The 17,272-nt window shown below is 45.3% G+C and overlaps 1 protein-coding gene across 3 annotated transcripts in view; it reads right to left on the bottom strand.

The window, feature by feature from the left end:
• The window catches only part of MYO7B (myosin VIIB), a 138,540-nt gene that overhangs the window by 56,922 nt on the left and 64,346 nt on the right, over positions 1-17,272 (bottom strand). For all 3 annotated transcript variants that reach the window (XM_074334550.2, XM_088794524.1, XM_088794525.1), the window contains 2 exons: positions 2,525-2,688; positions 4-141 (listed from right to left, as the gene is read on the bottom strand). In XM_074334550.2, the coding sequence (XP_074190651.2) occupies positions 4-141; positions 2,525-2,688 (302 nt within the window). The remainder of the gene's footprint in view (positions 1-3; positions 142-2,524; positions 2,689-17,272) is intronic.

The raw sequence follows: 17,272 nt of genomic DNA, 5'->3' as shown, positions 1-17,272 counted from the left end.
TACCAGCGGCTTCTTGTACTCATTGGGTTTGATGCAGCGGATGAAGTAGGGCTGGCAGCTGGTCAAGATTTTTATCAGCTGGTCCAGGGATTGCTTGAACTGGCTTGCCAAGGTGGCAGGTCGCCTGCCGGAGTCTGCAGACTGTGAGCAGAAGCACAGGGCACAAGCGGGGGCTGGGTGTGGGGCTGGGGAGGATGACCTGGGCACAGCTGACACACAGCACAGCACAGTGAGGGTTTCTGCAGAGCTCCACAGGTGGGCGGGCTGCAGTCATTCATCCATCACAGGTGTCCCACATGCCACTGTTTGCAGGCCCACAGTGGAATATTGGGGACACAGCAGTGAGTAAGACAGGCCAATGTCTCCTGTCCAGAGGTGGGGGTCCCCCAAGTGAGATGCACAAGATGATGCACCAGGGTGAGAAGAGAATGTCAAACTGTCAACATTTACTTTCTACCTCTCACTTCTACATTTTCAGTTTTCATATAGATTTATATGCTTTTTGAATGTTTTATACTGTGCATTGTGTGCATTATAGCAAGTGTATATCATTCTAACATAAATGTATCAATTTATGGATGTAATGGAGGGAAAAAAAGCCCAAGCACCTAGCCATGAGCAGTATGTGTTTTGTGCAATGCTGATCTTGGGCGTTGTTCCTTGATCAAACCTCCCCAAGGTCAAATGCACCTGAGCAAAGGTGTGTGCTGCCAGATTGCATCAGTCTGGAGACACAATGGATGCGATCACTGGTGCTTTTGAATAATGACGGACAGCATTTTCCTATTGTCCTGGGTTGTAAAATAATGTGCATTTCCTTCCGCTGTCGTCCTGTTCCCTGAAAGATCTGGAACCTGCAGGGCCAGGATGAAGCGTGCTCTGATCTCAGCTGTGGAGAGTCTAGCCTGGCTCTGGGAAAGCAGAGGGTCTAGCCTGGCTCTGGGAAGGCAGCGGGTCTAGCCTGGCTCTGGGAAAGCAGCGGGTCTAGCCTGGCTCTGGGAAAGCAGAGGGTCTAGCCTGGCTCTGGAAAAGCAGAGGGTCTAGCTTGGCTCTGGAAAAGCAGAGGGTCTAGCCTGGCTCTGGGAAGGCAGAGGGTCTAGCCTGGCTCTGGGAAAGCAGAGGGTCTAGCCTGGCTCTGGGAAGGCAGCGGGTCTAGCCTGGCTCTGGGAAAGCAGAGGGTCTAGCCTGGCTCTGGGAAGGCAGAGGGTCTAGGCTGGCTCTGGGAAAGCAGAGGGTCTAGCCTGGCTCTGGGAAAGCAGAGGGTCTAGTCTGGCTCTGGGAAAGCAGAGGGTCTAGCCTGGCTCTGGGAAAGCAGAGGGTCTAGCCTGGCTCTCGGAAAGCAGCGGGTGTAGCCTGGCTTCACCCGGTACCATACCTGGGGAGTTCCTGCACACATACGACACACACACACCACAAAGCCTCAGGGCTCTTTGGTGCCTCCCTGCCCCCTGCCACCCCCACATCCATGGCCTTGGGAGGAGGCTTCAGGAGCTCCTGCAGAGCTGGAGGGAAGTATAAAAGCTCAAGGCACATCAGTGTGGCCAGTGCTGAATTCGAGGCGGGCGGGGGCGGGGGCAGTGGGTGAGACCCCTAGCCTCCGCCAGGAAATCCTAGCTGCCCTCAGGAGCACCAGGGGCTCTCTGCTGCCCACCTCCCTGGCCAGCAATATCTAGTACTGCTGCTGCCACACCACATACCCACCCCCAACACAATACACACACCACACACCACATACCACACACATATAATACACACACATCACACATGCACCAGACATACCACACATCACACACCAGACGTACCACACACAACACACATACACACACACACACACCACACAATACACACACACAACATACCACAAAACACACACACTACACATACAAAACACACACACAATAAACAAACCACACACCACATACCACACACATAACACATACCACAAAACACACATTACACAAACACAATACACACACAACACACACATAGCACACATACCACACATATACTACACAAAACACACCCACATATCACTCACACACACACCCCACAGATACCATACACACACCACACATGTACCACATGTACACACACATGCACCATACACATATAACCCCCCCACACCCCACACCCTACAAGCACACACATGTATTCATAACACACACACATATATTCACACCCACACACCACAAAAAACACATACCACAAAAAACACACACACAACCACAGATACCACACACACACAACACACACACAACACCCACAGCACACAGAACACACACAGACCAATATAGAAACATAGTAATATTAACAAAGGCAGACGTGCCCTTACAAGACCACTACACACGCAGAAGCACACACATTCCTATGCACCTCTCTCCTCACCCCTGCCCATATGGCAATAGCAACATGTGTGGCTGGACTGAGAAACCCAGTCCCCGGCAGCAGATTTTCCCTGCGCATACATGTCTGACATGGAGGCCCTAAGATCTGAATGGCACTGGAAGGGTGACATGCGCCCCACCTTGAAAAGCTGGCTCCCCGCCTTTCCCTGGCGAATGGTCCCATGGCCCAGCTTGATGTCTGCTGACTTCAACTTGAAGATCTCCCTCAGGAACTTGTTTTGGGAGGAATGGACCAGCGTGAGGATATCTGTGCTCAGTACGTCTCGATTCTTCTCCAAGAAGCCTGTGGGGAAAGCAGAGCCCACCCACCAGTCCAACTCAGCCTTTATTGTGACCCACAGGGGAAGAGGAGGTGGTGGGTGGGGATGCTGGACATACCAGGAGGCTCCAGGAGCCCCCACTGAAGCTATCCTCTCTTCCCTCAGGCACCCAGTCCAGCCAGCAGAGATGCCGGCACCCAGACACAGCACCCACTGTTTCCACCCAGCAGCAAGTCAGGTCACATTGACAGCTACACCTCTCAACACCCCACCTCATCATTCCCACTACGCACCCCCTTGGCTAAGCCACCACCATTCCTTCTGCCTGAACTCTGATGGCCTCCTACCCCTCCGATGACTACTCAACTTCTTTCTGTCCCACACATTCCCTGGCACTTGAGTGCCCTTCCTGAAACTGCACACTGCCATGTCATCCCCACTTGATCCCTTTCTCTGCTTCTCTGCATCAGTGCATGTTTCCTTCCTCATCACCTCCTTTCTCATCTCCTGTAGGACCATGGCTGTGCACGGCCCTGGCGCCCAATCACCCCAGAAGGTCTCCATCCTCCTGTGCCTCAGGCTTCCACAAGCTGTTCTGGAACACACTTTCTTCCCAACCCACTCAGGCCAACTCCTGTTCGGTTTTCAGGACCAGCTGAAGCATCATCCACTCCAGGAGGCTCTCTTGGCCTACAGGTGAGGTGAGGAGCCCTCCTCGGGGCTGCCACCTCCCCCTGTGTAGCCTCCCCTTCTCATGAGCCCCTTGCTCAGCTCAGGAATGGTCTAAGGACTTGACATCTCCACCAGCCACAGCATTCCCTGGGTGTAGGCCCAGGGGTACCATCGACAAGGGCAAGTCTGCTCCCCTTAACCTTTCCCTAGTCACTGTAACTGCCAGCACACCAGGAACTGCCCGTCAGCCACAGCACACAGCATGCCCACACACTCTGCAGTTTGGATTTCCCCACAGTGAGAGGCCTGAGAGTTCGCATCAGGGCTCTGGTCCACAAAATTTCTGGGTGACCTTGGGCAAATCTGACTCAGGCAATTCTTATTTATATAAAGGAGCTAAAAGAAAAAGAAAAGAAGGAAAATGAGAAAGTGAAGAAATCCTCCGCCCTCAATTCTCGAAAATCCGATAGTCTGGTAATGTCCAGGGAGTTTGCAATCTGGACAGGAAGGTGTGAGCACTCCTGACATTACCCCTGGGCCCTGAGACATTCTGGGAGTCTGTGTGGCCAGCCTTCCCCAGCCAGCTATTCTGTGCAGGAATGGCAGCCTCAAAATCCCTGTGAAAACAACAGGGGGTGGTGGATACTCTGCAATTCCTGGAAGCCCAAAACAGAAGAAGGAAAGAAATTAAACACTACTTGGCTTACTGGCTCCAAGGACAGGCTGATGATGAGGTCCTCAGAAGGTATTTCCCTCCTCATTGTGAGTCTTAGAAATGAATGTGTGTCCTCAGGCTGTGTGTATGTGTGGTGTGTGTGTGTGTGTCTGTGTGTGTGTGTGTGTGCACATGTGTGCACTTCAGCAGACAGGTTTAGGAAGCAAGTATGAGTGTAACCCACTAAAGAGACCCTGACAGACTGAGAGCCCCAAGACCCCTCCCCCAGCCCTGCTCTGGGGTCTTGGAAAGTCCTGCTAGGGCCCGGGGCCCCTCCAGGCTTAAGACTGAGCCTCCAGAAATTGAAGAGGGGCTGAGATGTGTCCCCCCAAATCTATATGTTGAAGTCCTAACCCCCAATACCTCAGAATGTGACTATATGTGGAGATACAGCCTTTAAATGGGTGGCTAAATTAAATTGAGACTATTAGGGTAGGTCCTAATCCATAGGATTGGTGTCCTGTAAGAAGAAGAGCTTAGGACACAGGCATGCACAGAGACAGTGAAGACACCAGAAGAAGACACCATCTACAATGAGAGAGGCCTCAGAAGGAACCAACCCTGCTGACACCTTGATCTTGGACTTCCAGTCTCCATTTCTGTTCCCATCTGTGGAATTTTGCTATGGCAGCCCTAGGCAAACACAGGCATGGATCTAGGGGTAAGAGGACACCGTCCCTCCACTCTCATCCTGGACAAGAATGGATTCGCCCTAAAGTCAGGCACAGAATCACATCGGGAAGGTGCTGAAGAAGGCTGCTTCTCCAAGCCAGGCTAGATGATGGCCAGGCACAAGCTGAAGGACGACACTCCTAGGACTCTGAGGATTGACCCTCAGAGTGTGACCATGACTTTTCTCTTCCACTCTGCCCCACTGTCAGTCACCCCACCTTTTAGTGGGGTGCTCTGTGCATACTTGCATAGCCTGGTGTGAGGCCTGGGGAGACTGAGTCAAGGGTGGGACAGGGGAAGGGAGCCTGTTTCCCCCACCTCTGCCCCAGGTGCCTGTGAGAGTAAGGGGACTGCACCAGGACTGCCGGGGGTGCTGTGTAGCCCTCACAAAGCTGGGAATGGTGAAGAGTAAGCATGTGCTCCCTGGTTTCTCCAACTGAACAGTGAGACTTCAAGTTTCCAGTTGAACAGACCATAGCACATCTTCATTTCTTCATACGAGCTACATATAGAAAGTGATACTATGGCTGCCTGCCCATTTTCCTGACCACAGCTGTACACTGGCCATGTATCTCATGCACACCAATAGGTTAAACAGCCCAGGCCTTTGTTTCTCCAATCAAAGTCATGCCTGACCTTATCTCAACATATACAAAAATTAACTCAAAATGAATCAAAGACCTAATGTAAAAACTAAAACTAGAAAACTCTTAGAAAAAAACACAGGGGTAAATCTTGGGTTAGACAATGTTTCCAAGTCATGACACCAAAAGCAAGCATGAGCAACCAAAGAAAAAAATAGGTAAGTTGGACTTCATCAAAATTAAAACTTTCGTGCTTCAAAGGATACTATGAAGAAAGTGAAAAGATAACCCACAACACAAAATATTTATAAATTATATATCCGATAAGGTACTTATATCTAGAATACATAAAGAACTCTTACAACTCAACAATAAAAAGACAACCCAATTAAAAAATGGGCAAAGCATTTAAATAGAGATTTCTCCAAAGATGATAAACAAATGGCCAGTAAGTACATGAAAAGATGCTCCACATCATTAGGCATCAGGGAAACACAAACCATTTTAAGATACCACTTTAAAACCACAAGGATGGCTATAATAAAAAAGATAGACAGTAACATTTGTTGGCAAGGATGTGGAGAAATTGGAACCTTTACACATTGTTGGTGGGAATGTAAAATTGTGCAAACACGTTGGAAAACAAACTGGTGGTTACTCAGAAAGTTAAACATATGTAGAATTACCATATGACCCAGCAATTCCTCTCCTAGGTATATAGCCCAAAGAAGTGAAAACATACATCCACAGAAGATTTCTGGTCAAGATGGCAGAGTAGGTGAACTCTGTGCTTGCCTCTTCTCAGGATCACATCAATTGCAACTAGATTACAAAACAATTATCATTAACACCTGAAGTCTGGCTGAACCAAAGCCCTATAACTATGGACATACAGAGGAAGCCACCTTGAGACTGGTATGTGGGCAGAGACGCAGAACGGGCTGCACCCACACCCACGTGTGACCATTTAAATTGGGAGGGATATCTTGGCTGCAAAGGAACCCATAGGAGGAATGAGTGGTCCCAGCCTCATACCAGGCTTCACAGTGCCAGGGAGAGAAGTCCCCATAACTACTGGTTGTGAAAACCAGGGGAGATTGTGGCTGAGTGAGACAGAGGGCAGCTGGAGTCCCAGGTGCTCCACTTAAAGGGACTGACATGGACTTATTCGCTGATGAACTCACTCAATCTGAACTCCATCTCTGGGGCAGCAGCTCGAAAGTTGTCAGGGACATAAGGGGAGGAACTGAGATGTTTGGCTTCAGGGCGAAAACTAGAGGGGCACTTTTGGATGGAAGAGCTGCTGGAAGCCATTGTTTCTTTGTTGAGCCCTCCCGATCCCTGCACACAGACGCAGGCAGATGCCATATCTGAATCTCCATCAAACTGGCTATTACCTTTCATCTGCCTCACCCTACTGATTCCTGGAAACACTGCTCCACCCAACTTTGAGGCACACCCAAGCTGCTTCCAGTGACTTTTCCATACAAACAAGTTCATGCTGCAGCCTTTCCTGAAGTTTCTCAAAGGTTCACAAAACCCAAACAACCTGCATCTGGCTTGAGCGCGTCCTATACCTATGGTTGAGCAGCTCTAAGCCTGGCACTAGTGACTACCAGCCTCTGTTTGCAGATTGGCCTCTTGAGGTACCTCTAAGCCCAGTGTAGGCAGTGGCCATCTGCAGATGGCTTTGTGGCTGATTCCAGGTGGCCCTGGGCAGGGCATAGGCTGCAGCTAAACTTGGCCAGCAGAGGGTCCCCTCTCAGGAGGCCCCATCGCTGGCACACCTGGTGGCCAGCTTCAGACCAAGCCAGAGCATCACTCAACTGCCTCCAAGGATGACACACCCAAAGGGCAAACTACACAGGCACCAGAGACCTGCTAAAGCAAACCCTGCTCTGCTCTGTAAGGTCAGCCCCTGTACCACAGCCTTTTCACTGTAGTCACGGCCAGTCCTCACAACCAATCAGCCTAAGGGTCAAACCCTCCCACTGATGTGCAAACAGCAACCAAGGCTCAACTACAACAGGAGGGCACACACAACACACACAAGGGACACACCTGGAGCACCCAGCTCTGGTGACCAGGGAGATTGCGCCACTGTGTCCCATAGGACACCTAGTACATAAGACCACTCTACTAAGATAAGGAGACATAGCAGCCCTACCTAATCTATAGAAACACAGGGAGACAGCCAAAATGGGGAGACAAAGAAACATGTCCTAAATAAAAGAACAGAACAAAGCTCCAGAAAAAGAAGTAAACAAAATGGAGGCAAGCTATCTATCAGACATAGAGTTCAAACCACTGGTTATAAGCATGCTCAATGATCTCAGAGAGGACTTGAACAAAGAGATAGGAAACATTAAGAAACAAAAACAGTCAGAAATAAAGACTACAATAATAGAAATAAAGAATATATTAGAGGGAATCAACAGTAGATTAGATAGGGGGCCGGCCTGGTGGTTCCTGCGGTTAGAGCTCGATGCTCCTGACTCCGAAGGCTGCCAGTTCGATTCCCACATGGGCCAGTGGGCTCTCAACCACAAGGTTGCCAGTTCAACTCCTCGAGTCCCACAAGGGATGGTGGGCTACACTCCCTGCAACTAAGATTGAACACGGCACCTTGAGCTGAGCTGCCTCCCGGATGGCTCAGTTGGTTGGAGCACGGGCTCTCTACCACAAGGTTGCCAGTTCAATTTCTTGAGTCCCGCAAGAGATGGTGGGCAGCGCCCCTTGCAACTAAGATTGAACACGGCACCTTGAGCTGAGCTGCTGCTGAGTTCACGGATGGCTCAGTTGATTGGAGCGCATCCTCTCAATCACAAGGTTGCCAGTTCGATTCCTCAACTCCCACAAGGGATGGTGGGCAGCACCCCCAGCAACTAAAATTGAACACGGCACCTTGAGCTGAGCCGCCGCTGAGCTCCTGGATGGCTCAGTTGGTTGGAGTGCAGGCTCTCAACCACAAGGTTGCCAGTTCAATTCCTCGAGTCCCGCAAGGGATGGTGGGCAATGGCCCCTGCAACTAAAGATTGAACATGGCACCTTGAGCTGAGCTGCCACTGAGCTCCCAGATGGCTCAGTTGGTTAGAGTGCGTCCTCTCATCCACGAGGTTGCCGGTTCGACTCCACAAGGGATGGTGGGCTGGGCGCCCTGCAACTAGAAATGGCAACTGGACCTGGAGCTGAGCTGCACCCTCCACAACTAAGACTGGAAGGACAACAACTTGAAGCTGAACGGCACCCTCCACAACTAAGATTGAAAGGACAACAACTTGATTTGGAAAAAAAGTCCTGGAAGTACACACTGTTCCCCAATAAAGTCCTGTTCCCCTTCCCCAATAAAAACAAACAAACAACAACAACAACAACAACAAAACAGTAGATTAGATAAAGCAGAGGATCAATTCAGCAATTTAGAAGACAAAGTAGCAGAAAACACCCAAACCAAACAGCAAAAAGAAAAAAGAATCCAAAAAAATGAGGACAGTTTAACGGGCCTCTGGGACAACATCAAATATACCAATATTCGCATTATAGCGGTACCAGTTGGAGAAGAGACAGAGCAAGGAACTGAAAACCTATTTGAAGAAATAATGATGGAAAACTTCCCTACCTGGCAAAGGAAATCGATATACTAGCCCAGGAAGTCCCAAAAAAGATGAACCCAAAGAGGCCAACACCAAAACACATCATAATTAAAATGCCAAAGGTTAAAGTCAAACAAAGAATCCTAAAAGCAACAAAGGAGAAGCAGTTAGTTACTTACAAGGGAGCTCCCATAAGATTGTCAGCTGATTTCTCAACAGACTTTGCAGGCCAGAAGGGATTGGCAGAAAATACTCAAAGTGATGAAAAGCAAGGATCTACAATCAAGGGTACCCAGCAAAGCTATCATTTAGACTCCAAGGACAGACAAAGATTTTCACAGCCAAAAAAAAGCTAAAGGAGTTCATCACAACCAAACCACTATTATAAGGAATCTTAGAGGGACTTCTTTAAGACAAAAAAGAAAAACAAACATAAAAATAAGAATAATAGGGATGATGTCATAAAATGGCGGTGTGCAGGGAGCCTCTTGATATCTCCCCTGGAATATACAACAAATTGAACAATTATAACTCCACAAAGGACTCCCAGCGCAGCAGACAGGCAAGACTAAAAGGCGCACTACTGAAATCATCTAAAGGTGGGCAAATTGTGTGAGCGGGGCAAGTGGGAAGGGAGAAGTTCAGAGATGGGGCGGCACGGGCACAGGACGCAGACCTCGCTCAGTGCTCCAAGCTCACTCCATCCCGGAACTACCGCAGCTGTGGGACAGGGAAGAACTTGGACTGCTAGGGCTCTGCTTATGGCCCACAGCCCTGAGGGGACAGCATATAACACGTCTGAACCCAATGCTCACAGCAGAGACCTCAGAGCAAAGACTGAGGGAAGAAGTTGTTTAAGCCCTCACTAACAGCAGAGAATGGAAGCCTTAGGCACTGAGACTAGCCGCCCCCTCCCTACCCTGCCAGAGCTCGCCCCGCCCCCACCTGCCCAGTGCTAGAAGCGCAACAGTAGCAGTGTCAGATCAAAAGAACAGAATATTTGCAGTTCTGAGAACTGTGGTCTGCAGACACGGACTCGCAGCCCAACTAGTTCAGGGAAAGGGGAGGGAGCCAAGGAAGCAGGACTGGTTGTGGTGGTGGTCACCGCCATTTCTCTGGGCCACCTCTCACAACCCACTCCACCCCCATTCCCACCAATCGGGGGGATATCTGCAGGAGTAAACAGAGTTACTTAAACACACAGGCTCTGAATCTGGTGCAGGAAGAGCTTTGGAACTTCAAGTTCTCCACATCTCCTCATGGAGCAGGTTCATAGAGGAGAAGCCCGTCTTCCAGGGAATTCCCCCATTGTGTGAGAAGCTGGAAAAGGGCAGAGAAAATAAAACACTGCAGTGTGAGAGAGAATAAAAGGCTGCAGTTGGAGAGAAAACATTCTACCAACAAGTACTGGAAAACAAAAGAAAGACCTCTTTTTATCAACCTGTTGCAGAAACCACTCCTGTAGATGCCTAGGAAGAGAAATAACAAATCATTAATCACCGGTAATAACCAAGGTAAGAAGACAGCTCAGGAAGAAAATGAAAAGTCTCCAGAAAATGAACTTAAAGATATGGAAGTATGTGACTTAAATGACAGAGAATTCAAGATTGCAGTTCTTAAAAAACTCAACGAGATGCAAGGAAACAGACGGGCAGTTTAATGAACTCAGAAACACAATCAAAGAACAAAATGAACATTTCATCAGAGTTTGAAATTTTTAAAAAGAACCAAATAGAATTTCTGGAGATTAAGAACTCAATAAAAGAAATGGACAATGCAATAGTCAGCGTAGGTAGTAGAGTTGACCAGATGGAGGAAAGAATCAGTGACATCGAAGATAGAAATCTGGAAATGACACAGATGGAAGAAGAGAGAGACTTGAGACTTAAAAGAAATGAAAGATCTCTACAAGAACTTTCTGACTCCATCAGAAAGAGCAACATAATAGTAATGGGCATACCAGAAGGAGAAGAAAGGGTGAAGGGAACAGAGAGTATATTCAAACAAATAGTTGAAGAGAACTTCCCAATCTTGTGGAAAGAACTGGATCCTCGAATCCAAGAAGCAAATAGAACCCCTATTACCTCAACCCTCACAGGCCTTCTCCAAGTCACATTGTATTGAAGCTGTCAAAAATTAACGACAAAGAAAGAATCCTCAAGGCAACCAGGGAAAAGAAGATGGTAACCTATAATGGAAAGCACATTAGAATATCATCAGATTTTTCAGCAGAAACTCTACAAGCCAGGAAGGAGTGGACTCAAATATTCAAACTTTTGAAAGAGAGAAATTGAGACAAGAATAATATACCCAGTAAAGATATCCTTTAGATATGAAGGAGGAATAAAGACCTTTCCAGACATACAGAAGCTGAGGGAATTTTCTAACACATGACCTGCACTACAAGAAATACTGAAGGAGGCTATTCGACCACTATCAACAGGGACAATTTGTGGCAACAAAACATAAAAGGGAGGAGAGTAAAGGCCTGAATTGGAATACAGAAATGGAGAAAGTAAGAATGCTGAAAGTAAGAATGCTAAATATGAAATTTTCTTTTACGTAAACTTAATGGTAACCATTAAAAAAAATCTATCAGAGTCAGCCCGGTGGCTCAGGTGGTTAGAGCTCCATGCTCCTAACTCCGAAGGCTGCCGGTTCGATTCCCACATAGGCCAGTGGGCTCTCAACCACAAGGTTGCTGGTTCAACTCCTTGAGTCCCAAAAGGGATGGTGGGCAGTGCCCCCTGCAACTAAGATTGAACATGGCACCTTGAGCTGAGCTGCCTCCCAGATGGCTCAGTTGGTTGGAGCATGGGCTCTCAACCACAAGGTTGCCAGTTCAATTCCTCGAGTTCCGCAAGAGATTGATGGTGAGCAGCGCCCCTTGCAACTAAGATTGAACACGGCACCTTGAGCTGAGCTGCCGCTGAGCTCCCGGATGGCTCAGTTGGTTGGAATGCATCTCTCAACCACAAGGTTGCTGGTTCGACTCCTGCAAAGGATGGTGGGCTGTGCCTCCTGCAACTAGAAAACAGCAACTGGACCTGGAGCTGAGCTGCACCCTCCACAACTAAGATTGAAAGGACAGCAACTTGACTTGGAAAAAAGGCCTGGAAGTACACACTGTTCCCCAATAAAGTCCTGTTCCCCTTCCCCAATTAAAAAACTTAAATAAAATCCATAAGTGAATATGTAGTGTAATAAATGAAAAAACAGAGGGAAAAAAATCATAGAATACCATGACACTGAAATAATAGACAACAACAAAAAAGCAAAGAAACAATGGAGATACAGTCTTACCAGAAAACCAAAGATAGAATGATAAGAAATCCTTACATATCAATAATCACCCTAAATGTAAATGGACTGAACTCACCAATAAAACGGCACAAAGTAGTAGCTAAACCCAACCATATGCTGCCTCCAAGAGACACATCTCAGCTACAAGGACAAACATAGACTCAAAGTGAAAGGGTGGAAATTGACACTTCTAGCAAATGGTATCAAGAGAAAATCAGGTGTAGCCATAGTGATATCAGGTGAAACAGATTTCGGGATAAAAATGTAACAAAAGACAAAGATGGCCATTTCATAATGACAAAGGGGACTACACAACAAGAAAACATAACAGTTATCAATATTAATGCCCACAATCAGGGAGCACCGAAATATACTAAGCAACTGCTCACAGAACTAAAGGGAGAAATTGACCAAAACACAATTGTATTAGGGGACCTAAATACATCTTTGATATCTATGGAGAGATCATCCAAACAGAAATAAAAAAAGAAATAGCAGCTCTAAATGACACATTAGATGAAATGGACATAATTGACATTTATAGAACACTTCATCCTAGAACTACAGACTACACTTTCTTTTCTAGTGTACATGGAACATTCTCAAAGATACACCAAATGTTGGGACATAAAACTAGCCTCAGCAAATTTAAGAAGATCGAAATTGTCCCAAGTATATGCTCTGATCACAAAGCTTTAAAATTGGATATCAACTGCAAAAAGAAAGCAGAGAAAAACCACAAATATGTGGAGATTAAACAATATACTTTTAAAGAATGACCAGGTCAAAGAAGAAATGAGAGGAGAGATCAAAAGACACATAGAAACAAATGAGAATGAAAATATATCCCACCAAAATTTTAGGGATGCAGAGAAAGCAGTTTAAGAGTGAAATTTATATCATTACAGGCCTATCTCAAGAAACAAGAAAAATCACAGATAAATAACTTCATGTTATACCTTAAAGAACTAGAAAAAGAAGAACAAATGAAACCCAAGGTCATCAGAAGAAAGGAAATAATAAAAATCAGAGCAGAACTAAAAGAACTAGAGAACAAAGAGACAATAGAAAAAATTATTGTGAAAAAGAGCTGGGTCTTTGAAAAGATTAATAAAATTGACAAGCCCTTGGCTAGACTCACTAAGATGAAAAGAGAAAAGACACTAATAAACAAAATCAGAAATGAAAGAGGGGAAGTTATCACGGACACCACAGAAATACAAAGGATCATCCAACAATACTACGAAGGACTATATACCACCAAATTCAATAACCTAGCAGAAACGGACAAGTTCTTAGAAACATATAGCCTTCCTAGGCTGAATCACGAAGAATTGAAAATCTAAATAGACCGATCACCAGTAACGAAATTAAATCAATCATCTGAAACCTTCCCAAAAACAAAAGTCCGGGACCAGATGGCTTCAATAGTGAATTCCACCAAGCCTTCAAAGCGGATCTAATACCAATCCTACTCAAACTCTTCCAAACATTTGAAGAAGAGACAATACGCATTTTATGAAGCCAACATTACCCTGATACCAAAACCTGGTAAGGACAACACAAAAAAAGGAACTACAGACCAATAACTCTGATGAATACAGATGCAAAAATCCTACACAAAATTCTAGCAAATCGAATGCAACAATACATTAAAAAGGTTACTCATCACGACCAAGTGGGGTTCATCCCAGGGGCACAAGGATGGTTCAACATATGCAAATCCATCAATGTGATACACCACATAAACAAAATAAAGGACAAAAATAGGATTATATCAATTGATACAGAAAAAGCATTTGACAAGATACAACATCCATTTATGTTTAAAACACTTAATAAAATAGGTATAGAAGGAAAATACCTTAACATAATAAAGGCCATATATGACAAACCTTCAGCTAATATCATAATTAATGGTGAAAAACTGAAGCCCTTTGCTCTACGTTCAGGAACACGACAGGGCTATCTCCTATCACCTCTGTTTTTCAACATAGTGTTGGAAGTCCTTGCCAGAGCAATCATGCAAGACAAAGAAATAAAGGCATCCAAACTGGGAATGAAGAAGTTAAATTGTCACTGTTTGCAGTGGACATGATGCTATATATAGAAAACCCTAAAGACTCCACCAAAAAGCTATTACAAACAGTGAACGAATACAGTAAAGTCGCAGGCTACAAAATCAACGTACAAAAGTCCGTTGCATTCCTACATACTAACAATGAAAGTTCAGAAAAAGAAATTAAAAAAGCAATTCCTTTTGCAATTGCAACAAAAAGAATAAAATACCTAGGAATAAACTTAACCAAGGATGTGAAAGACCTATGTGGGGACAGAGCCAGGAGTGCAGTTTCCAGACTCTCGGCTTCACGTGGAAGGTGCTGGCTCAGGTAGTAAATGGCCATCAACTGTGATTGGATGGCCATCATCTGTGGCTAGTTGGCTGTCAGCTGTAACCAGTGAGCCATTGGTCACTAATATAACTGCCATGGCTATGCTAGCAGCAAAATGGAGCTAGCAAGACGGTGGCTGAGCTAGCAAGCGCGGATTGCAGAGAGGCGCAGAGTACAGTGGTATGACTCCCCTATCTATGGCTTCGTGAGTGTTCCTTTTTGGCCTCACCATGTCCTGCGTTCTTAAGTGGGGAGCGGGACCAGAGACCCCGCATGACACCTATATGCTGAAAACTATAAAACGTTTTTAAAAGAAAGTGAAAAAGACAGAGAGAAATAGAAAGACATTCCATGCTCATGGATTGGAAGAATCAACATAGTTAAAATGGCCATATTACCCAAAGCAATATACAGATTTAATGCAATCCTCATCAAAATCCCAAAGGCATTAAAAAAAAAATAGAACAAAAGAATCATCAGATTTGTATGCAACCACAAAAGACCCCAAATAGCCAAAGCAATCCTAAGAAAAAAGAACAATGCTGGAGGTATCACACACCCTGACTTTAGCTTGTACTACAGGGCAAGAATAATCAAAACAGCATGGTATTGGCAGAAAAACAGACACACAGACCAATGGAATAGAATTGAGAACTCAGAAATAAACCCACATAAATATGGACAGATAATTTTTGACAAAGAAGCAAAAAACATACAATGGAGAAAAGACAGCCTTTTCAATAAATGGTGCTGGGAGAATTGGAAAGCCTCGTGCAAAAGAATGAAACTGGACTGCTATTTGTCACCATGTACCCAAATTAAATAAAAATGAATCAAATACCTAAGCATAAGACCTGAAACAATAAGCTGCATAGAAGAAAACACAGGTATTAAACTTATGGACCTTGCATTCAAAGAGCATTTTATGAATTTGACTCCAAAGGTAAGGGAAGTAGAAGCTAAAATAAATGAATGGGACTGTATGAAACTTAAAAGCTTCTGCACAGCAAAAGAAACCATCGACAAAATAAAGAGGCCACCAACTGAATGGGAGATTTTTGCAAACAACGTCTTTCATAAGGGACTAATACCCAAAATATACAAGGAACTCATATAACTAAACAACAAAAACACTAACAACCCCATTGAAAAATGGGCAGAGGACCTGAAGAGACAGTTCTCCAAAGAGGACATAAAAATGGCAAATAGACTGTGGGGCAGAGCCCCAGAAAGTAGTTTCCAGGCTCTCGGCCTCACATAGAAAGGTGCTGGCTCAGGTAGTAAATGGCCATCAACTGTGATTGTATGGCCATCAGCTGTGGCTAGTTGGCCGTCAGCTGTAACCAGTGAGCCATTGGCCACTAATATAACTGCGGTGGCTACACTAGCAAAAAAATGGGGGCTAGCAAGAAGATGGTGGCTGAGCCTGCAAACAGAGCAATGAGGGTTGAAAATTGTGTGGCTCCTATTTCCTGTTTCTCCAACCCAGCCACCAGCGAGGATATAGTGGTTATGACTCCCCTATCTATGGCTCTGTGAGTGTTCCTTTTTGGCCTCACCATGTCCTGCGTTCTCTTGTGGGGAGCGGGAGGAGAGACCCCGCAGGCCTCCCTGCATGACATAGACATATGAAAAAATGCTCAACATCACTAATCATCAGAGAAATGCAAATAAAAACCACAATGAGATATCACCTCACCCCAGTGAGAATGGCTATCATCAACAAGACAAATAGTAATAAGTGTTGGAGAGGCTGTGGAGAAAAAGGAACCCTCATACACTGTTGGTGGGAATGCAGACTGGTGCAGCTGCTATGGAAGGCAGTGTGGAGGTTCCTCAAAAAATTAAGACTAGAATTACCATATGACCCAGCAATCGCTCTCTGGGTATCTACCTCAAAAATCTGAAAACATTTATCCATAAAGACAGGTGTGCTCCAATGTTTATTGCAGCTTTATTTACAGTTGCCTAGATATGGAAACAACCCAAATGTCCTTCGATAGATGAATGAATGAAGAAGTTGTGGTATATATACACAATGGAATACTATTTGGCAGTAAGAAAAGATGAAATAGTACCCTTTGTGACAACATGGATGGATCTTGAGAGTATAATGCTAAGCGAAATAAGTCAGACTGAAAAAGTAGAGAATCATATGCTTTCAGTTATAAGTGGTTAATAAAACTGAAAACAACAAAAGAACAAGACAAACAAATGAAGGAATTAAAAACTCATAGACACAGATAATAGTTTAGGGGTTATCAGAGGGTAAGAGGGTCGGGGGTTCTAGAAGAGGGTGAATGGGTCTAATATATGGTGATGGAAAGAGAACTAACTCCTGGTGGTGAACACACAATGTGAGATACAGATAATGTATTACAGAATTGAACACTTGAAATCTATGTAACTTTGCTAACAATTGTCACCTCAATAAACTTTAATTAAAAAATGAATATAATGGCAATAACTACATATCTAACAACAATTACTTTAAATGTAAATGGATTAAATGCTCCAATCAAAAGATAGGGTTGCTAAATGGATAAGAAAACAAGACCCTTACATATGCTGCCTACAAGAGACTCACTTAGGATAGAAAGGCACATACAGACTGAAAGTAAAGGGATGGGAGGGCCTGCCTGGTTGCTCAGGCGGTTGGAGCTCCGTGCTCCTAA

The sequence above is a fragment of the Rhinolophus sinicus genome, chromosome 17, assembly GCF_057876585.1.
Source record: "Rhinolophus sinicus isolate RSI-liver-muscle chromosome 17, RSI-T2T, whole genome shotgun sequence".
In the NCBI taxonomy this organism is placed as follows: domain Eukaryota; kingdom Metazoa; phylum Chordata; class Mammalia; order Chiroptera; family Rhinolophidae; genus Rhinolophus; species Rhinolophus sinicus.
The sequence above is the reverse complement of the archived record's forward strand: the minus strand, read 5'-3'. Positions and strand labels throughout refer to the sequence as shown.